The sequence below is a fragment of the Erpetoichthys calabaricus genome, chromosome 3 (genome assembly GCF_900747795.2).
Source record: "Erpetoichthys calabaricus chromosome 3, fErpCal1.3, whole genome shotgun sequence".
Lineage (NCBI taxonomy): Eukaryota > Metazoa > Chordata > Cladistia > Polypteriformes > Polypteridae > Erpetoichthys > Erpetoichthys calabaricus.
The window spans coordinates 138,070,406-138,094,313 of NC_041396.2; the positions used below are offsets into that span (position 1 = coordinate 138,070,406).

General features: G+C 36.1%; 1 protein-coding gene across 1 annotated transcript in view; it reads right to left on the bottom strand.

Annotated features, from left to right (window-relative positions):
- Window positions 1-2,182: 2,182 nt before the first annotated feature.
- Window positions 2,183-23,908, bottom strand: part of zfand3 (zinc finger, AN1-type domain 3) — a 294,042-nt gene continuing 272,316 nt past the window's right edge. The window contains exon 6 of the mRNA XM_028797375.2: window positions 2,183-5,165. Coding sequence (XP_028653208.1) covers window positions 5,011-5,165 — 155 coding nt within the window. The 3' untranslated portion in view covers window positions 2,183-5,010. The remainder of the gene's footprint in view (window positions 5,166-23,908) is intronic.

A 23,908-nucleotide genomic window follows, 5' to 3' on the forward strand; every position in this document is an offset into this window, starting at 1 on the left:
CATGTAAGGCTAAAAGTTAATTTAAACTGCCGAGTACTAATCCTGCTCAGTTAAATTTATATGTAACAGGTGTTAATAAGAGAGGTAAAAATATCCACATAAGCAGCTGCATCAAACTGAGCACTAAATGTTTAATTTGTAGCCCATACAGATCCATTTCCCGGGCAGCAGCATTCCCTGAAAAGTGTATATTTAAAAATGTGACTGTGCCTAAGTTATGGATAAACCCTTTGAATGGAAATTGAAATGAAAAGTCTAACATTTACACATTGAGAAATTCATAAAGGAGGACTGGGCAATGCACTTTGTTACAAATTACCATAATCTTTTGAATTTAACAATGCCTTTGTCAATAGTATTTTGTTTTAAAGGGATACACTGTAGGTTAAACATAAACAAATGTTTTTGCAGTGTTCACTGTCCAGAAATGTCATGCGTATTTTAAAAACTCAACTGTCATCAATTCCTTTCTTTTATAAACCTGACATGCACAAAAAGGTCTGGAATCAAAAGTGACAAATGCTGCCTTCCAAACTCCATGTACATCCTTCTCATGTCCTTTAAAGTCTTCTGCACATTTTGTGTCCACATTGTACAAGGATTGCACTAAATCAGAAACAGTGTTCAGCAACATCATTGTCAGATTATAAGGCTGACGGTATACCTATTTCAATTAAAACATGAATTAAAAATTTAAATTTAATTCAAGAATTCAATGCATCATCAATCAAATGTGCTGAAATGCCTGTGTTTCTTTAGAGATTTGGTGCTGTGTAGATTTAGAGTTAAATCATTAAAAAACACGTCTTTGAAATGTGGAAGGAAACGAGAACTAATAGAAACAGGAGAAAAATGTTCTGTAAATAGAAGGCACAGCACCTGTGAAAAAAATCAATCACTTCAAGAATGCTGAGGCTACACCACCACCTGGTAGTGAGGAACAAATGAAAAAAATGAAAAAATTGTCTAATTGTTCTATGCGACTGCCAAAGATTTTCATAATTATTTTTAAAGTCACCATCCCCACATTTGAATCTGTGTTCAGCATACAGATATGGACCACATCGATCCCATTATGTAGCTCTTTAGAATTGTAATGATTCCTACAAGATAATCACTGTGACCTTCTGCATTTAAAAAATGAAAATTATGCAGTAATTAACAATAAATAAAATTATTGTATTCAGCATTCAAACACGTTCAAAAACAATATCAGAACTTCATACCTTACACTACCTGCTTTCTTTTCCATTAATGTGAAATGTTAAGAGTTGGTGGTAAACGTCAGATTTATATAGTTCTATTCACTATGTAGATGGATTATTGCTAGACATTACCCCAACAATATACAGTCTATAGAGATAGACAGTGAGCTTATTAGGAGAACTTCCTCCTTTGAGATGAAATATGTCAAACAGACATAATACATTTTATACATACTTTATATTCTCCATAACAAATGATGAATGTCAGTGTTATGGACAGTAACTTCAACAATTAAGTCTTTAATATGAATATAAAAGGTTAACTAATTTAAGTATCGATTTTCTAAAAAGGATGAAGTGCACAAATATTACTAATACAGGAGAACAAATATTTTTCCTTTTCATAAAGTCACAATGGAACAGGAGCCTATCCATTAAGCACTAGACACAAAACATTAAACAACCTTGGAATGAATGCTAGCTCATCGTAGTGAACACAACTTTAGTTGCTCACATTAGGCCAGTTCAGGATCACCAATTAACAGTTAATAACAACATTAGATTCTCATACTTCAATCAATTCAAGGTTGTGATGAGACAGAATCTATACCAGCAGAGATCAACATAGCAATTGCTGTTAAATTATAATCAGAAAAGCAACAAAACATGACAGAAAATGACATGACGATGGGAAGAAACATCACCAACACATTAGTAACAACTAATGGAAGCATGTACAAAAGGTAATTTTTCTTAAAAATATTTTTTAGTTGTTTCAGCAATTATTAGTACAGATAAGAAAATGGTACAGTACTAACCAGACAGACAACATTATAGGGAATCTAGCATCTGCTTTATACTGAAGTAATTTGAGAACATCATGAAGGTCTTAAAAAATGGAACCAAATCAAAACAAATATATATAGATATTCAAAGAAGTGAAAATCCACTGGGATCTTCAAGAAAATGAAACAGAGTAACTTTCACCTAATTGAATTTATTTCTTTCAGTAATAGGGAAAGAAAAGAACAGATACAGATTTTTTGTTTGTTTTTACAATGGTTAACTAAAATTAAGCTCTATGCTAAGTATGTAAGTAAATCTGATAGCACAAAGGGTTAAATAAGGATTCATTTCAGGATACAAATGATACTTTACTTTAAACATGACAGAGAACAACTCCTTAAAATAAATGCACCCTTAAAGTCAACACCAGTTCCTTTGCCAGGTTTGGAAGAGACCCAGCACTTGCTTTGCATATCTCATGTGATGATCGTAAATCCTTGATAACTTGCTTGGAAATTTCGGCATAGCCCGCCAGGGATACTTCCTCTGGAAAAGCTATGGAATTTTTGTGCAGAGCATTACAAGGTGGCTTTAGCAATGCAAAGAGGAGAAAAAAAAAATTAACTGGGACTCTCAAATGTACAGTTTTGTTGTTTTCTTTGGAAAGTGAACCCTTAAAGTGACCAGTTGAGCTTCATTTCTGTTTTTTCAGGTTCACCTGGGTGTTACTGTCAGGAAGCACTGATCTTGAACAGTCCAACTCCCCACATTGTAGTCCCACATGGAGGAGATTAAGAGTCTCCTATAAATGCCACAGGCATTGTTACTTAACTACTTAAATGTCTAGTTGACTCTTTCAAACCAACGCATGACCTTTCTTCCTGTCATTTTGAAGACTCCATAAATGTAATGGCTTCCACAGAATGTGATGTTAAAACACCTTAAGTTAAGCCAATTTCAGACCCCAGCTGCTTGCTGTTGCTCTGTTGCTCAAACCGATTACATGTTGCCATTCCTAATGATATTCCCATATTGTTTGCCTGTAAGGGTAATTCAGTAAAAAGACCACAGATCCTAAGACTCCAGCAGCCCCTCAACTGCACAGATATTTTGTTGCCTGACAACTTGCATGAAAGGAATATTTCTCTTCAGTTTGGGCAAGGATAAAAGCATTGGCATTTTATAGCTTCAAAATCTAGAAAAACTAGAAAATCAAATTACCAAAGCACATGGAAATTAGTAAGATTAACTCCTGTTTTCTTTGTTGCCTTTTTAATCTTTTAACCTTTATGTGTCACAACCTTACAAATGTTGCAAAATTAGAAAGTTCTTCAGTTCTGTTTACATGTGAAATCTAACATACTCTTTAGAAATACTGCACTGTAACTTATTTATTATGCTAAAAGATCAATGTCTGTGGGTGAACATTTGTGATTACTATGAAGATCTGAATGATTGTCTATATCTGATTCCATTATGGTAAAGCAGAGAAGAAGAGAATCAGGTCTGGTGCTTACAAAACCTATTAAATCAACCTGTTCTGCAGAGCCCAGCCTCTATCTTGCTCTGTTTATAAGGTAATAATGGTTGGGAAAGCAGAATACTTGACAATGTAGGCTAAAAAAAATGCTATACTAAAAAAATTCTACCTTACAAATACTCTGCATTTTATAGTTAGGAAATATTGCATGTATAAAACAAACCGTGAAATTCTAATTTACGAGAGACAGTGACATTTTCATGTAGCATATGATGCACTCTTATAGACACTACTAATGTTTAACTGAAACCAGTATATTTTATTCCCTCTGAAAACAACTTCAAGTAATAACTAAAGCTTATTTTGCTGTGAAGTGTGGGAAAGTGCTTCCTCACAAGGACATATATTTAAATGTCTACTTTAAACTCTCATAACTATTTTGGAAATAGAACATTTACTGACTTGAAAAAGCTGAAGGTTAACTATTATGCAGTGTCAGGAACAGGTATTGCTTGTTCCAAATTAGCTATTAGTTGTTGGAAGTGCTAAGGATTCAAAGGAAAAGCCACAAATGTATGTTTTTTCATGTGTGGTGTGTAACTTGACAGAATTTTGTGATCTTCAAATCTAATCTGTGAATTTAAAGGTGAATTTAACTTGTTTTTTTAACTGGTAATATAATTATTCTTATACAAAAATATTCAGTAAGAAATCACACCATATGACAATATTACTTAGCCAGTTAGTAACAGGTCTAGCCAACAGAACACACAATTATACAGTCAGCTGGTCTAATTGGCTTTATATTTAAACGTTCCAGCCATGGAACAAGCATAGCCAAGCTTTGTACTACAAGAAAATCAGGTCAGACAACAGATAAAAAGATCCAAATCAGTTAGGGCTAAAAAACAATCCCAACCACATTTGGCTATTACTGATGTATCAAGCTTTTCTGACACATGATAGCCATGTTAGAGCCAGGCAGAAAAGGTCATCGTGGCATTGTTCTCAGCGTGGGTCCTTGGTGCCAATGTTAATGCCTTTGAATTCCCAGGTTTCCCCAGTCCTGTTGCTGTGCAAAAGTTTTAATGAAGTAAGACTGCTACAAACTATCCAAGATCGTTGAAGCTGAAAGAGCTGTTGATCTGCATGCAATAAATGTGGGCCAGAAATGACACATGTTGAGTCCACTTGGCTAGGAATATCAGTTTTCCTTCGGTGTTCATATTATGACTCTGACCCTATCAGTCCAAGCAAAGAATCTGAAAGGGGTAAAATTAATAATAATAATAATAATAATAATAATAATTAAAAAAAAAATTAAAGACAGTGGAGGGCCCAGACCATAATAAGTCTGCAATGAGAAAAAGATTGGCCAGTAGGGACGTGCTGTTAACATTCCTGAGAAGTGAAGTGAGGAAGCCGGGGTGTAAAGTCTGCATACTGGCTAGCTCAGGTATAGGGGCCATGTTGTGTTGTTTGTTTGTTTAGATAAGGCTAGTTGATTCGATCTAAAAGACAGAGCCTAAGTAAAGCTGCTCAGGAGCACTCTTCACCAATTCGCTGGCATGACCTCCCCACCTTGCGGTCCAGTTTCACCATCTTCAGGATGGCTTCCTCTCGTCCACGGCCCAAGTGGTCAAAGAGACAGTCATGCTGCTCAGGGAGGCGGTGCAGCATGCAGAAGACATAACCTGTTAGGGAAGACAAGAGAAGATTTTTCTATTTAAGGGCTATAGTCAGTAAGGTTAATGCATTCAAAAAGACAACTTGTTTCACACCACATAAAAACTATTTTTACAAAAGCAAAAAGTGGCCCAATTAAGCTACACATCAGTTTCTATAGTTTAGACAAACCCAAAAACTCAGCTAGAACTGAAATAAAAGATTTTAAATAATCCTGGAAAATGATTTTATATTGCCATGGAAATGTAAATTTAATTTAAAAAATATGACTTTTATAAAACTTTTTTCTGCAAAAAATTTCATGAAATATGGTTATTTTGGTTTGTGATACCTGCATTTGACATCACAAATACACAGATTTAGTAAGACTCATTTGTTTTTAAGACACTGGCAGGACAGAGTAAGAAAAACTAAGTTGGTTACCGAAAAGATAGGTGCCCTACGGAAGCATATTAGGGCCACGGAGAAGAAAAAAAAATACGGACACAGTAAAGGAAAAAAAAAAGTATATGTCGAGAATAAAGTCGACATGTTGACTTTATTCTCTACAATTCCGATTCATTCTAGCCGTTTGTGTCGAGATTAAAATTATATCAAGTATTTATCTTATCATTCTAAATGTTCATGCAGCAGGAATATCATGACAGTAAATGTATTGTGTGTAGTGATCGCTGCCTGCACCTCCACTTAGTGCAAGAGGAAACCAGTTTAAGAAGCACGTACCAATTAACATGGGTCGGGGAACACTTAACACGAAGCATTCAATGTGCAACATTAACTTATGAAAGGGTTTGAGAAAATCTAGTAAATATTCATTTTAAGATGAAGTTTAGTTTACGATGTTCTACTTTAATGACAAACTGAGAATAAAGTCAAAATGTTGCCTTTAATCTCGACATAAACGGCAAGAATAAAGTCGGCATAAAGACGTTATTCTCAACAAATACTTTATTTTTCTTCAGTGTCCATATTTTATTTTCTTCACCATGGCCCTAATATGCTTCCGTAGTGCCCACTTCTTCTGCCCATAGCCTATTATTTTGTTGCTTACCTGAAATACTGGCATTCAGCCACCTGTAAATATTTTAAAAAGTGGTGATAGGATCATCGTAAATAGCAACAGCATAAAGAACTATGAATTCATAAAAAGTGAAATCAGCCCACAGTATAGTACAGTATAGATGGCAAAGGTAAGCACTCCCTTTTCCCCCAAGAACAATGGACCAACTGATAGTTCTCCCATAATCACTGGATATTTATAAACTGGAATATTACTTTCTCTGTTCTGTGTTAACTGGCGTTATCTTATTTCTGAATAATGTATCATATACTACACTGTTGTATTTACTACCATTAGGTGCCACAGTTAACCAACACTTTGAAAGAAAGAAAAAAATATTCTATATATAATGTTTCAAATGTATTTGCACATATTTTTAAGCAGTCAACTCTCCATAACCAGGACAATAACGGGAGATAAATCAAAGGATAAAGGATAAAACCAGTAAAAATGTGATATAAAAAAGAGGGCTGGGAGGCAAAAGGTGGGCTCAAATGTGCTTCGGTTTTTACATATTGATAGCAACATATAAATTGAATAATTTATTTTTCTTTGGGTATATTCTTGAATAAAGGTGCACTTGTTTTGTTATACCTTTTGTGATAGTACAGTCATATGAAAAAGTTTGGGAACCCCTCTTAATTTTTTGGATTTTTGTTTATCATTGGCTGAGCTTTCAAAGTAGAAACTTCCTTTTAATATATGACATGCCTTATGGAAACAGTATTTCAGCAGTGACATTAAGTTTATTGGATTAACAGAAAATATACAATATGCATCATAACAAAATTAGACAGGTGCATAACTTTGGGCACCCCAACAGATATATTACATCAATACTTAGTTGAGCCTCCTTTTGCAAATATAACAGCCTCTAGAAGCCTCCAATAGTCTTTGATGAGTGTCTGAATTCTGGATGGAGGTATTTTTGACCATTCTTCCATACAAAATCTCTCCAGTTCAGTTAAATTTGATGGCTGCCGAACATGGACAGCCTTCTTCAAATCATCCCATAGATTTTCAGTGATATTCAAGTCAGGGGACTGTGACGGCCATTCCAGAACATTGTACTTCTCCCTCTGCATGAATGCCTTTGTAGATTTCAAACTGTGTTTTGGGTCATTGTCTTGTTGGAATATCCAACCCCTGCATAACTTCAACTTTGTGACTGATGCTTGAACATTATCCTGAAGAATTTGTTGATATTGGGTTGAATTCATCTGACCCTCCACTTTAACAAGGGCCCCCAAGTCCCTGAACTAGCCACACAGCCCCACAGCATGATGGAACCTCCACCAAATTTGACAGTAGGTAGCAGGTGTTTTTCTTGGAATGCAGTGTTCTTCTTCAGCCATGCAAAGCGCTTTTTGTTATGACCAAATAACTCAATTTCTGTCTCATCAGTCCAAAGCACTATGTTCCAAAATGAATCTGGTTTGTCTGATTGAGTATTTGCATACAACAAGTGACTCTGTTTGTGGCGTGAGTGACAGAAAGGGCTTCTTTCTCATCACTCTGCCATATAGATGTACTTTGTGCAAATTGCGTTGAATTGTAGAACGATGTACAGATACAAAATCTGCAGCAAGACGTTCTTGCAGGTCTTTGGAGGTGATCTGTGGGTTGTCTGTAACCATTCTTACAATCCTGCACATATGCCACTCCTGTATTTTTCTTGGCCTGCCAGACCTGGGTTTAACAGCAACTGTGCCTGTGGCCTTCCATTTCCTGATTACATTCCTTACAGTTGAAACTGACAATTTAAACCTCTGAGATAACTTTTTGTAGCCTTCCCCTAAACCATGATACTGAACAATCTTTGTTTTCAGATCTTTTGAGAGCTGCTTTGAGGACCCCATGCTGTCACTCTTCAGAGGAGAGTCAAAGGGAAGCACAACTTGCAACTGACCACCTTAAATACCATTTCTCATGATTGGACATACCTGTCTATGAAGTTCAAGACTTAACAAGCTATTTCCAACCAATTTGTTGTTGCAAGTAATCAGCATTGAGTAGTTACATGCATTCAAATCAGCAAAAATAAAGGGGTACCCAAATTTTTGCACAGCCAGTTTTTACATTTGATTTAATTTCATACAACTAAATACTGCTTCACTAAAAATCTTTGTTCGGAAAACACCCCAGTACTCAGATATTCCTAGGAAATGAAAGACACACCACTGTTATCTTTTTTGTTGAAAGTAGAGTAAATGATTATGCAGGCTGAGATGGGTTCCCAAACTTTTTCATATGACTGTAGTTACTTCCTTTCACTCTCTAGTTACTTGGGCACCTTACCTTCCATTTTTGTCAGTCTTGTACCTCAGCTGGATAAATACTTGCTGTCCATAAACAATAAACATAATTGTATGTGCATTTACATTGGGCAGTCATTAGTTAACAAAGCTGAGCAAGGCACTGACAAGCAAAAATGGACTGTTAGTATGAAAGGTGTAAACGCAAGTCCAAGTTCCTTTGTCAAATACCTGACATTTTAAATTAATTTTCTAAAGAAAATAATTCTCTCATTAGAGTTAACTTCAGACATATTGTACACAACTATGGACTTTTTACAATGGCCACTCTAACATCAAATGAAACAATGATGAACAACCACTGCGAAGGTAAGAAAGTCAGTGGCATCAAAACTCAAGACCCCCAATGTACAAAATGAATACTCTCTGGGATTTAAAAATAATAGAGGGAAAATGGAGTTCTCCTCATTTGGGCCCAACAAAGAAATCCACCAAGGCACTCAGAGACCTTTCTAGCTAGTGCTGAAATCTTTGTTCAGAAAACACCCCGTACTCAGATGTTCCTAGGAAATGAAAGACATACCACTGTTATCATTTCTGTTGAAAGTAAATTATTATGCAGGCTGAGAGGGGTTCCCAAACTTTTTCATATGACTGTATTTGATATTTCAACTTCAGTCTTCACACACAATACATTTCATGTCAACATTTTATTAATTTTTACTATAACATGAAAAATGTTTCTGTTATGTGTTCAACATTTCTTGCCTCGCATTTCCTGTCATCCTACATTTATCTAGATCGTTGTAGGCACGGAACACACATGAAATGTATGTACAGTATTCCAAATAACAATATATTATTTACCCTATACAACCCCAGGCACCTCACTACCAGATAAAGAGACCTGAGGTGGGAGAACTGCTGCTGCGTCGGTGGAGGATGGGATAGCAGTCTACTTCCTGCTTGTTCTGAATGACACATTTCCAAAACAAAGACGCTGATGAAGAGGTGTGAAGGAATTTAAGGTGGCCTGGCATTACAACTTTTTTTGTAGGCTTCAGGGATTCTAGTGTTAATTGTTTTTCTATAAAACTTCATTCAGCCAAGGTACTTAGTAAACCCACCAGGAGAAAATCCTTGTGCTCAAGAAGCCTTTAATGCTGTAGTTTCAGCATTAATGGTTATTCTGGTCGAACTACAAAAACTAGTTGCTTGAGCAGTACAAATACATAAATATTTATAATATAACTATACTTATCAGTTCAATACATTAGAAACAAAAATAAAACACTAAAATCAGAAAGTTCCTCTGTGATTCTTCTATTAGTTGGTACATTATGACAAGGTCTTACTGCAAGTTCTGCAATCATGCAAAATAATATAATCTCTAATCCCAATTAAAGGACAAGTTTGATATATCTGGAGCTCCCCATAAGTGTGTGTTTTCATTTGCCCTTGACATTTAAGTGGTGAACAACCGAGGACAAAGGAGACCAGAACAAATGTGAAGGAAATATCATAAAATGTATCAAATTCAACTACTTCAAAGGGGCAAAGCTCCTGGTTTCATGACGTATGTTGTCGTTTTCTCATGTATACTTACGATAACAAAATGAACAGAAATTATGTACAGTTCTTACACTTTTAACTTTATTTTCTCGAAAATATATTTGTTCTCTTCTGAATTCACAATGCCTATTATGGCTTGAGGTTTCATGTAAAACGGCACACATGGGAGATGTCAGTGAGCCATTTAAAAACTTGCGGATCAGAGGAATCTGTAAATAAAAAGCTAAAATGGAATTGAAACACATACTCAGAATGTAAAAACATAATTAAAAATCAGTGTGCCTGCACCTGCGGTTAGCATTTCTTCAGAAATTTCAATACTTTGGAACTATGGCTTCTAGAATGTATCACAAGTTAGATATAAATACCCCAACTGAAGATAATCAGTGTTTGGTAGCAAAGTAAACAGTGAAAAGTAGCATGAATAAAGTTTTAGTGACCAGGGGGGTATTTTTCTTACGTGGATTACTCGTTTAGCCGGATGTAATTTTTCGAAACTCTTGCTGGATGTGTTGTCATAGCAACACATCCAAATCCTCAAACCTGCTCGGAGCAGGTTTATTCTATGTAAACAAAGATTAGCTCACACAATTTAATCAGTGTCCGTGCATGGAATTCACTCAGTCATGGCTTCGCCATTCATGAATGAGCGACCAATTGATATTGGTGCGCAAATTATAAGAGAATTTCATATAGATAGGGTTTTGCGTGATTGGCAAGATCCTTTATTGCTCCTGGAGGAAATTCTTTTCGAAAGATACTGCTTTAGCTGAGGGGGAATATTGTACCTCAAAGATTTATTAGCACCTTATATTAGAAGTCAAACTAGGAAAAGTCTGGTTCTCACAACCACACAGACAGTATGCATTGCTTTGAGGTTTTTTGCAAACGGCACTTTTTTAATATACTGTAGGCGATGCAGAAAATTTATCTAAAAGTGCAGTTTGCCAGGCAAGTCATAAAGTCTGTTTGGCTCTGAAATATTTCCTTCGGGTTTTCAAAGTGTTTCCTGGACACCTGCGTGTTCAGACAATAAAAGAGGCGTTTCATGCCATTGCAGGTAGGCAACACAGGCAAAAACACCCACAGTTCCATGAAGAATCTCACAATCAGCCTAACATTATCATTACCCAGGATTTCCAAATGTGATTGGGGCACTGGATTGTACACAGATCCGAATAATCAGACATAGTGTCTTCATCAAATATTTGACCTTCGTCAATATCTCGTTGGTCAGACACAAGTTCTAGGGATAAGACATTCCTTGCAACTGACCCAACAAAAAAGAGGGCTATATGGAACATATCTATGGCACACATCGAGGACAAATATATGCAATGACCATCCTTTACCTGAAATGAAGTGACCACTGCATCCTGCCACTGGTTCTGAGAAGGAGCTTCCCCCTGGAATGCCCTCAGAAACAGGGCGATGGGCATTTTGCTGGAAAGCCAACTGTTCTGCAGGGGTTAGGTCTGGACCGCGTGGACCTCCACCTGTTTTTTGCTTGACTGCCGTCTTATTAGCTTTAAAATTAATGTTTTTTATATTATATATGATTCTTTATGTCAACAATTCTTTAAATAGATATATACCAATATGTACCAGTTTGAAGTATATTCTTGTACTTCACTTTAATCTGTTCCCATGTTCTCCTTGTGCTCACGTTTGATCGGGAATTATGACATACTAGCAAAATACCCGTGCTTCGCAGCGGAGAAGAAGTGTGTTTAAAGAGGTTATGTAAACATATATATATATACATAAACATATATACATATATACATTTATATATACATATACACATCCACATATATAAACATATATCAACATATATATATATACACATACATATACACACACACATTGTGTCTATATATATATATATATATATATATATATATAGACACATATATAGACATATTTGTATATCTACATATATATACATATTTGTATATCTACATATATATACATATTTGTATATCTACATATATATACATATTTGTATATCTACATATATATACACATATATACATATATATACATATACATATTTGTATATCTACATATATATACACATATATACATATATATATACATATACATATTTGTATATCTACATACATACACATGTATCTATCTATCTATATTATATATATATATATATATATATATATATATATATAGCTGATTACCCAGTGGATTCGCTCACTGAGTGCAAGAGAAAAACATAAAATGTATGTATAAAATAAGTTTAATTGCCAAATTTATTTTTCCACAAATAAAGAGCACTTACAATAACATAGAAATCAATATAAACAACATTAACATCATTATCATATGAGAATATGAAGTAATATAAAAGAAGCACATTGCATATAAATATAAATTATTAAACAGTAAAATGTTCTTCTATAATACGCTACCGTGGCTATTCGTTTGTCTGTCCAGGATTTTAAATCAGCTGTAGCTCGCAAACCGTTTCACCTATTGACTTGAAATTTGGTACACATATACTACGTCAAGTCTACTATTCGCTTTCCCACACATATATATATATATATATATATATATATATATATATATATATATATATATACACACATACACATATATACATATACATACATACATACATAGTGCGTTGCAACACGGGCTGTGATTGTTACATGGGAGGGAGAGGACAAATCACAGCTTCCCGCTTTCTAATCGGGCTTGTGATTGCTGCTTTGACGGATGCCCAGATCCCACAGTATTTCCCCTTAGGAGAGGCGTTAGGCAAGTGTAATTGAATAGCGGTGCTGCAAGTTATTACTCTTTTTATCTTTATTTTATTTTATTGTAGAATCAACTCACAGCTGCGCGCACCAGTGCGTGCGTGGCGGATGCATACGGCTGACGTTTTCATTGTCTACCACCTCCGCTAATCATTCTTGAGGCAGATTGAAGACTTAAGTGCCAGCTTAACTGAAAAATTAAAGAAAAAGTTTTAAAAAAAATCAATTTTAATGGGAAAAGATGCTGACGAAAGAAGAAAGCAGCGGGACGCTAGGGTGAAGAGCAAGCGCATCAACCTCTGAGCAAACGAATGGTAAACGTACAGTGAAAGGGGATAAATACTATGAATGGTCATGTCAAGTGTATTCACTCCACGTTATCGTGCAGTGCGCTGTTACTGGTATTTTGATAAAAGAATCTGAATAACATATAAGAAGCGTATAAATTATTAAACGGTAAAACATTAACATTTAAGAAGTAAAGATACATTGAGTACTACTGTAGTGCTTTCGGGTATAGTACATTTTTTGTTTGCCCATTACATGCATAAATGTATACATTTTTTGGTGTACCTACCCAAGAACACGCGACATGACCCGGCAGTTAAAAATTTATCGCTCCAGCAATTTTAACTCCGTTACAAAGTCATCTAATATGGTATTGCAAACGGCAGCGGGAGCGTTTCTATAAACTCAATTTAAACTTACTGATTACACCGTGCTTTGAAGATGCATAGTATGCGACACGTGTTTCGCCGTAATTGTGGGCTCATCAGGAGTACACAGTCACTGCACTCCCTTACAGGAATCGATCCTCGGACGTAGAGGCGAAGCCCGTAACGTTGTGCCACGGCGTGTGGTTCGTTCATTTGACAGCATGTAGATCGGGGAAATTACATTGCAGGCATTCGTAGTCTGATTCACAATCTGATTGTATGAGTGGTTACCTACCAGGTAACGCTTGTGGTTGGTGAGCAAGTCGGCTAACTTCTGCCGCGGTGCCCTCTTTCAGTTGCGAGAAGCAGATCATACAATGGTTGAAATAGTTTAATATATATAGCAAAATCACCGCGCTTCGCAGGGGCGGATATGGTATTGCAAATGGCAGCGTTTCTATAAACTTAATTTAAAGTTACGGTTTATACCGTGCCTTGTTTCATATTCTTTTCCTACCTTATCAATTGTGTAATGTGTTTTTTGAACAGGTTTGATTCATGGAAGTGATCACTCCTGCTGCGTTCAGTCACTTCATGTGAGCCGCTCTCTTGTGTGATGTTGCGATGTCCACGGGTTTATTTAATGTTAGCTAAGACCCGGCAGTTAAAAGTTTCTCGCTACAGCAATTTTAACTCTGTTACAAAGTGATGCAAACTCTCGTTTATACCTCGTGTCTTCTCATTAAACTTGTATCTCGCGAATATGGCATTGCAAACGGCAGCGGAAGCGTTTCTATAAAGTTAATTTAAGGTTACGCTTTACACCGTGCTTTTTTATACCTCGTGTCTTCTCATTAACCCTTTAACCGCCAACTCCCTAAATATTCCCCAAGCCAGGCGAAATCTGAACAATTTTTGTTTTTTTACTTTTTTACATTTTTTTTACATTTTTTACATTTATTCAAGCAGTATTGACCACTAAATGTTGTGCAAGTTGCCAGTGTATACACGAAATCTATAAATGTAACCTGAATTCTCAGCTAAGCAAAACATCTTGATACCAAACCGTGCCCTTTTCAATGGTAGATACTGTCGAAACTGTAAGCGGCCCTTCCACGACAATAAACTTTCATCAACTGCAACTGACGGTCCTGGCATGTAGGGCAACTGAAATGCTTCAAATAAATGATCAATCAAAGGACGTAGCTTGAACAAGTGGTCGCGGTTTGGATCTTTCTTATCTGGCTCGTTTCTGTTGTCATTCAAATGAAAGAATTTCAGCAGCAAAGAGAATCGGTTACGTGTCATGACAGCTGCAAAAATAGGTGTTGCATACATAGGATCTGTAGACCAGTACATCTCAATATCTGGTTTTCTGATTATTCCCATCAACATCAAAATCCCAATGAATTTTTTCATTTCGTTTTCATCAGTGTCAAACCAAGCACGAACACGGGAATGTGGAGGTAAATTGGGATTTTTCTCAATAAACTGTGCTGCATACAGATTTGTCTGATGAACAAAATGTCTAATCAAATCAGGTGACACAAACAGCTCATAAAACTGCTCAGCAGTGTAATTGTTTACATCAACAATAAAGCCACACGTTCCCTCAAACGAATGCAGAAAAGGTAGTTCACCACGGGCAGCAGCCCAGCTGAGATGCTGGGGATACACCCACTCAGCGCCGTCATCCGATGCGTCTTCATTCACAATATCATGCAGCGCACGTTGCTGCTCATCACTGTCACTAAAATCTTCTTCAGAACTGCTACAATCATGATCAGAACTGTCCAAAATCGCCTGCAAAGCCTCACTTGAAGTCAGTTTACGTTTCGCCATATTCACAGCTGTTACATGCGAATCACGTCACATGACCGGCCAAAACAACCACAGACTTGTCGAAATACAACGTAGTAATAATACCCACGCCAAACCGTCAGTTATACTACTTGCCAGGCATTCATATAACCACAGGCAAATGTGCCGGATAATTCCGGCAGTATGGCGTTAGCATTAAAACAGCGGTGCCGGATATATCCGGCAGAGGGCGGTGAAGGGGTTAAACTTGTATCTCGCGAATATGGTATTGCAAACGGCAGCGGGAGCGTTTCTATAAAGTTAATTTAGACTTACGGTTTACACCGTGCTTTTTTATACCTCGTGTCTTATGAAGATGCTTGTATGCGTCACTCACTTGCTTCTTATTGTTTCGCTGCCTTGTCAATTGTGTAATGAATGTTTTTCCCGCGTGTGACTCGTGCTGTAAATGTCTTCCTTGTTTTTAGTTCACGTGATTACATAGGAGGCGTGATGACGCGATACGTGACTCCGCCTCCTCCATTACAGTGTATGGACAAAAAATATGTTCCAGTTATGACCATTACGCTTTGAATTTCGAAATGAAACCTGCCTAACTTTTGTAAGTAAGCTGTAAGGAATGAGCCTGCCAAATTTCAGCCTTCCACCTACACGGGAAGTTGGAGAATTAGTGATGAGTGAGTGAGTGAGTGAGTGAGTGAGTGAGTGAGTGAGTGAGGTCTTTGCCTTTTATTAGTATAGATTAAATAATAATTAGTCTGACACATAGAAAATGAAACGCTGCATTCAGTAAGTACAATGCACACTACTTGGCGTTTAATTTGTCGGCCACTTTTTGCCAGGCGTCTTTTCTGGTTTGGGCTGCTTTTGCAGTGTTACCCCTTTTGCATATTAAATCTTGAAATTCGTCATATCCTTTGAATAAAAGGTCTTGCTCTGCTTGTGTGAAGAAAAAAAAAACTGCGCCCGTTCTTTCGTCATTTTGTTACAGCCTATCAAGGACTTGCTGATCATGTTTTCTAGACTCAATATATATGGGCTTTTTAATCAGCGCGGGCGTGCGCATTCATCTCGGATGATTAGATCCAGCTAGACTAATCTACTACACGGCTGCGTTTGAAAAACCGACTTATCCCGGATGAGTTTCACTGGCATTAACTCATCCAAGATGAGGCATCTGATCTCGGATGATTTAAGCAAAGTACGGAAAATACCCCCCTGGTATGAAAAAAGGAGCAAGACATGAAAACAGCAAGACAATAACATCCCTGTTATGGAGGAAAATGTGTATAAATAAAAGTTACTTTCAAACCTTTAGATACTGTAGATTTAGTCAAAAAATGATGTTTTATATAGGTCAGTGAGAATAGTTTGCTCTTCAAAATATCACCTGAGAATTTAAAGTCCATGTCCTGCAGGATGCATACTTAAACTGATACAACAAATTAACAATATAAATAACTTTTTTTTTTTTTTTACAGAAGCTTATTTTCATAACTCAAAAAAAGGCATTATACTCTAAATATGTTTGGTATTACCTCATAAATGTTTTGCTGATATGAATGCAGGAAAAAAATTGTGAATTTCCCCTTGGGATTAATAAAGTATCTATCTATATCACACAGGTGTGCATTTTGTAATAATTTAGTCTTAATTATTTTTGTTAAGGGAAAACTTTGAAACAGGAATACAAGTTGGAGTAGTAAATAGTACTTCTAACAATCAAATCCATGGTTTCATTTTAACTCTTACCTGTCGGTATTCTGTATGGAGGTTACACTTTTTTCCCCACAATGTTTTTCAGGGAACAAAACCTGGTCACTTGCATGTCATTAACCCATCTATTGTAACAAAGTGGAATGAAAAATGTTGTCACCTACAACAGTCACATGTTGCAGGAAAACTGCTTATAAAAATATGTCATTTTGATAATGACAATTTTCTGTGAAGAAGGAAATCCCAACTAACTTTCTCACTTGACTTCAACAAAATATGTGCTTGTATGGCTGCGTGCAGTGTCACACAATAGGAAAAAAACTTTAAGTCATAACACAGACATCACCTAGCAGAGAGGCATAGCGGCTTATCAGCAAACTATCATTATCAAGAGCAACAAAATGGTTAAAAAAAAGTGCTACAATGCTAAGCTGTCTAAAAATATGACAATTTTTATTGTACACTGCAATAGGCAATATAAGCTAGTTTGTCATTTTAATCCAGAAACCAAAAAGAGCAAGGACTTGCCTCACATAACATTGAACAAACAAATAAAACAAAAAAAAAATTTTTTTTAAGGCTTCAACTATTTTATCATGCCTGCTGTTACAAATAAGGCACACATTATATACCAATCCAGTGAACAGAACTTTTTACAGTGTTATGTCTGATCTATTTACTTAATGAGAACTGTGTATCTTTCACCCCTTCTCTGAATTAGCCTCTTTTGTGTTAATGACTGAGTTCATGTACTTCCCCCTTGTTCTTGGAATGCTTTCAGTATAAAAAAGTGAAAACTTGAAAGAGGCCAAAAAAATGTATAGACTTTCATATATTAAAGTGGAATGGAGAAACATTTGTGCAGAATAGAATAAGATGTGGGAGGAAAAAAAAGGAGCTTACTGTTTGTGGCTATTAAGTAATCCTGTAGATGCAGTGTACCTTCCCTCCCTTTAACACAAATAACTGCATTCATTCACTCAGGCTCATGCTAAAATTTAATTTAACAATGTGTGATAAACAGTATGAAGATGGAAAAACCATCACTGGGACTCAAAACCATCAACTTATAATTATGTAATAAAAAACCTTTGTCTGCTGGCCTGCCAGAAGCTTACATGAAATAATCTGTGAAACCTCCAATCTTATTAAACTCATAGAAAAGTATTGTTTATAGATGGAATGCTTACCACAACACTACATTTTAATATCAGATCTTTTATCATAAAATATTCATTTAGGTAGTAAAATTAACTAATTGTAAAACATACTGGTTGTTTGGCTATGTGCAAGAGCACATTCTTATATGTTCTACTATAAAGTTCATGCTTTTGATGTCAGAGAAACAGCTTAGGTCATGAACAAGGTGAACACAGCTTTTCAATGCCATCTAGTGGGAAATGTGTTTTACAATACATACTGCTCAAGGTTTTTACCATATCACAATATCGGTGATTCTTAACCTTATTTGAGTAACAGACCCCTTTAAGAATCTGATGAAAGCTATGGACCCCCTTCTCTAAAAATATTCACATCAACTTTGCATGCAATGAATATATTGAACTTTATTTATCGAGATTTGATTGTCTCATACATATATGACATACACAAAGTATTATTAAACTTTAAAGTAAGCAATCCAAAAAATACACATTCCTCTTTTATGCAAAAAGTAATGACCACTCAATCTAATTAAGAAATACAATCCTCTTCTGCAAATTAAAACAGATTTACTACTAACTATGTTTTCTACTACTACTACTACTACTACTACTACTACTACTACTACTACTACCACCACTAAATCAACAGTACCCGGTCTGTATAGTGAATTTAAATGTTAATTTTTATCTGACCCTCATGGACCCCCTTGAAACTCATCCCTTCAGGTTAAGAACCCCTTATCAATAAATTACTGTACTGTATGCACACTGTATGTTGCGTGGTGTAGTGCGTGTGTGTGTTGTGGAAAGTATAAGTCGCATGTCCACGGAGAAATCATCCACCTTTATCTTGATGCCACACACACAACATATGACTGAGCAGTAAAATGAGAAACAGTTTCTAAGAGTGGCATCTTTAGTTTCTTCATCCTGAATTCTCCAACAATTAATGGTTCACCTTATGCATGTTAGCTAAATAAAAACAAGAAAACCTGAAACAAAGTTCATTGGCCTCTTCTGAGTGTTCAAGAATTTATGTTGAAATAACTTATGGTTTGCTTTATGTATGTTAGGTAATAAAAACAATAAAACCTGTAATAAAATTCATTAGACACTTTTGTGCTGCTGGATTCTTTACCTTCTGTGTTTGTCAATAAAATGCACTATTCACTTTCTTAAAATGAGTGATTCAGCTATTATTAAATTTTCACTTGAAAGAACACTGAGTGACTTAGAAAAGTATGATGATGATGAAAAACTCAAATACAGTGAAAGTCTTTGCCAAAACTATTGCTTTTAAATAAATACTGTAAAATCAAGCATTCCATTATGATCTATGTCAGCCCTATAGAGGCTGCTAGAAGTGCACTATTCCTTACTTTTGCATTTGTTAGCTATAAAACAAAAAATGGCCACATTATTTGGGATTATGAACTACAGTTAATCCGAATTGTAGGTGTGACAACACAGGTATTTTAATGATTCTTACTTCTGCTGCAGCAGGCTTTACAAACAGTGTCTACAAAAGTGTCCAAGCCCAAAGATGTGCTGTTTGTTTCTTTTCAGTTTCAGTCCAAATGCACACTTTCTGAAGGAAAGCCAGGCAAATCTGAAGTCAACGAGGAAAGAACACTCCACAGGAAGATTAAGTTAAATTAACTAGCCAGTTTACCAGTAAACACTCACATTTTTTACAAGCTGGCTAGCAGTACAGCTAAGGGAATGTATATGGCTCCTTTAACACTACAATCCCGGAAGCTACGAAAAAACTCGTAATCCCGGCCCACCTTAAACCCCTTTGCACCTCTCCATTCAGCGTCTTTTGTTTTGTAACTGTGTCAATTAGCACAAACAGAAAGCAGTCTGCTATCCCATCACCAATGCCACAGAAAGGGCAAAAAGCTATCCCAGCTCAAGCCTTATTTATCTGGAGGTGAGGTACCTGCAGCTGTATAGGGTAAGTAATATATTATTTGGAACACATGCATTTCATGTGTGTTCTGTGTCTACAAAGATCTATGTAGGTGTAGGATGACAGGAAATGCAAGAAATGTCAAACACATACCTAAAAGACAAACATTTTCATGTTTTAGTACTAATCACAAAATTTTGACATGAAGTGTATAATGTGTGAAAACTGAAGTCCAAATATCAAATAAACACTTTCACAAAAGGTACAAGTAAACTTTAGCTGCAGGTGGAAGCTCCACACAACTCTGCTTTTGTCCAGAAACAATGTCATAAGCTTTATGACCTTAGTCTCGGAAAGTCTTTCTCCTGTGGGGTGATTGGGATCTTTACCTTAATAAGATCAAACACAGTTGCGTAAGGTGCGACAGGAGCTTCCACCTGCAGCTAAAGTCACTTCAGAACACATGTACTTTGTCAGCATGCCCGTGTTGATCAAACAGTGGAAGCTCTGCTGTCTACTTGTGACTTTACGCTGTAGGAAGATATGAAAATAAATCAAGGTAAAAAACATTCGATCTGGCTTTTATATAAGTAACATATAAATGTTTTCATATAAAGACCATCACAAAACAATCACAAACAGGACAGAGCAGAAACCTTGGTGAGCTCTGTAAGCTGTGCTGTTTCGTTGAAGGACAGGTGTGGGGCAGACTGACTGGCAGGATGATGCCCGACCTGTTGCTGTATCCAAAAGCCATCTTCGCCTTTTCCTGTGGAGCAGCTGTGTTGTTCTTATATGTTAGTGGACGTTTCTTGCGGGGAGGGCCTCTGTTCTCTTTCTCCGATGTAGAACCATCATCCTCATCTGAGTTCACCTCTGTTATAGCACGTCTTTATTTGAAAACAGCACTGTCAGATCGGGGGGGAGCATGAACACGACAGAGAATAAAAATGAATAAAAAATATATAAAAAAAAAAGTTAACCTTTACAAGTACTATACATTTACACCGGCTGTTATAGACTCAAATCAAATGTATGTTTTTATTGTGTAATAGTAACAATATGAGCAGCTCACTACCGTACTACCAAAGAAGTCTTTCCGACGACGTACACTAACCGGATTTTTTTTTCTTTGGTTATATTCATGAATAAAAGCACAGTTGTTTTCTTATACTTGTACCCTTTGTGAAAGTGTTTATTTGATATTTGGACTTCAGTCTTCACACGTTATACACTTCATGGGAAAATTTTGCCATTAGTACTAAAACATGAAAAAAACTTTGTCTTTTAGGCATGTGTTCAACATTTCTTGCATTTCCTATCATCCTACACTTACATATATCATTGTAGACACGAAAAACACATGAAATGCATGTGTTCCAAATAATCAGGATATATTGTTTACCCTATTCAGGTGCAGGTTATCTCATTCTCAGATAAACGAGGCTTGGGCTGGGAAAGCTTTTTGCCCTTTCTGTGATGGTGGGGGGAGAGCAGACTGCTTGCTGCTAATCAACACATTTACAAAACAAAAGACGCTGAATGGAGAGGTGTTATGGGATTTAAAGTGGGCCAGGATTACGAGTTTTTTTGTAGGCTTCAGGGATTCCAGTGTTAATGATTTTTTAAAAATTAAAATAAGCTCTCAATGCCTGTGTTTTCCCAGAAAGTGGGTTGTTTTAATATGCACTGTTATTATAAAAGAGGCCATTCATCTCAATGACTGTAATGTGGATTGAATTCCCCAAGGTAGAATGTACTTTTGGAAGCTGAAGGTGATAATTTTTGAGTACCTCTCTCCCATGAGAATGATAAACCAAAGCCAACACTAACTTTCCTACATTATAAAATACTAGCACCTGCTCCATGGAATTTGAAGCAGATAATACAACTGCAGTGATACACTGCAAAGGACAGACAATTCTTAGCAAATAAGGCTGTTTTAGTATTTTCAATGAATGGTAAATTAAAATCCACCATGCAGAATATTCTATCCATACTGTATCATTAGATATCATAGGACGTGTCAAATAATTTCTCGTCTTTAACACAAAAGTATTGCCTTTTTAAACTCACTGAAGACTTTTTCTTTTCTGTGTTTTTTCTCTCCTTTTATTGACTTTATTAACTTCAGAATATATTTTGTGGAAGAAAATTTTAGTGTTTTTGCATTTATGAGAGTGATAGCATGCTTTTGTGTAGTGGAATGCACTGCTAAGAAACTGCAAGGTTAAGTTAGAATGTAATGGTTTGTGTAAATTACAAGGTTAAAATATAATGTCTTTGTAAATTGTATTGTGCCAGATAAGAAAGAGTGGAATGCTAAACATTGTGAAACTGCACATAAACAGTGTGGACTTTAACCCTTTAGAATAAAGAAGATAAAATGGACAACTTGTAATCAGCACATAAGCAAATGAATGAATTATTTGTGCTGTGTGATTAAGTCATGCTTCTGAAAGGATCAATCAGTAAAATACTTTATATCATGTGTTATGTAAGCCTATTCTGATAACAAAGTGGTTATAAATAAGATTTTGTGCCTCAGTTCAGGGACCACCTTGCCAGCTACACAGTTGGCAACAGGGATGCTCCCTTCCCATGAAAAGAAAATAAATGCATGCTGACAAGCTTCCACCAGCCTGGGTTTTTGTTTGTCTGACTTTCTTCCAGTTTCATATTTTTGGAGGATCTTCATTTAAAATAACCTGGGAAATATTCCCAGACATGCTAACCTTAGAAAATGTGTGGTTTAATTACAATGTTAAAAAATCGAAATCCTTTCATCTGATTTTAGTACTTGGATCTCCATGTAGAGAGTCTCCGTTGTGCTCTCACCACTTTAGAATTAAATGAAGTTCTGTCTATACTATTTTGTTTTTTTAATAATTACACTAAAATGCACTAAGATGAACTGATATACAGACATTTCAACTCTTTCACTATTGTTCAATTGATGACCTAAAATATATTCCTACTAATGTGAGCAAAGTTTTTATGTCTACTATGAAACATCTATAAGGCCAATAGATAGATAGATAGATAGATAATATAAGCAAGCCTGTCTGAATAATCATGTCAGATTATTATAAGCATGGCTCTCTAGGATAAGGCAGTGTATGAACTTGCTCTTACTGGAAATTTTCTTCTAAGGACTACTGCATGTCATGTCTGTGTCGGTTTTATGAATATTACCAACAAGGAAACACGTGGACCTCCAATCAGGAGAAGGTTCAACCTTTTTTTAAAACTACATGCACCTCATCCTTCAAAGTAATAAGTGAGAAGAAGAAAAATATGACATAAAATGGAGAGAAGCAAAGAGAAGCTTGGGGAACTGTGATATCTTTGGGATCTTTGCCACATTCTCTAAAATGACTTTAGAAAATCTAATCTCAAAATAACAAGGTGTGAGCAGTCCTCTCCATGAAGACCTGGAAAGGTAAAATTCTCTGAATCCGAGTCTGTCAAGCCAAAGCTGTGTACCAATAGCTTGACAAAGCTGAGAAACCATTATTTCAAGCAGGGAACTTCAGCATCTAAACTCTTGGAAGAGAATGAGTCATTCTTTTTCCTATGAAGTGGCAAGAGACAGCAGAAGGCAAGCTAAGGAAGCAGCAACATAGCACTGATAAGGATCATGCAGTTTAAAAAGTGCACTGCAACACATGAAGAATTCTCCACTTGAACCTGGAACAGCAACAACTTCACACAACATTGGACGTCATCTTTAAAGACTTTGATATAATAAAACTATCGGTGCCAAGTTTAGTAGAACTCTAAATATCAGTAAACTGCAACCCTCTCTGATATGTTTGT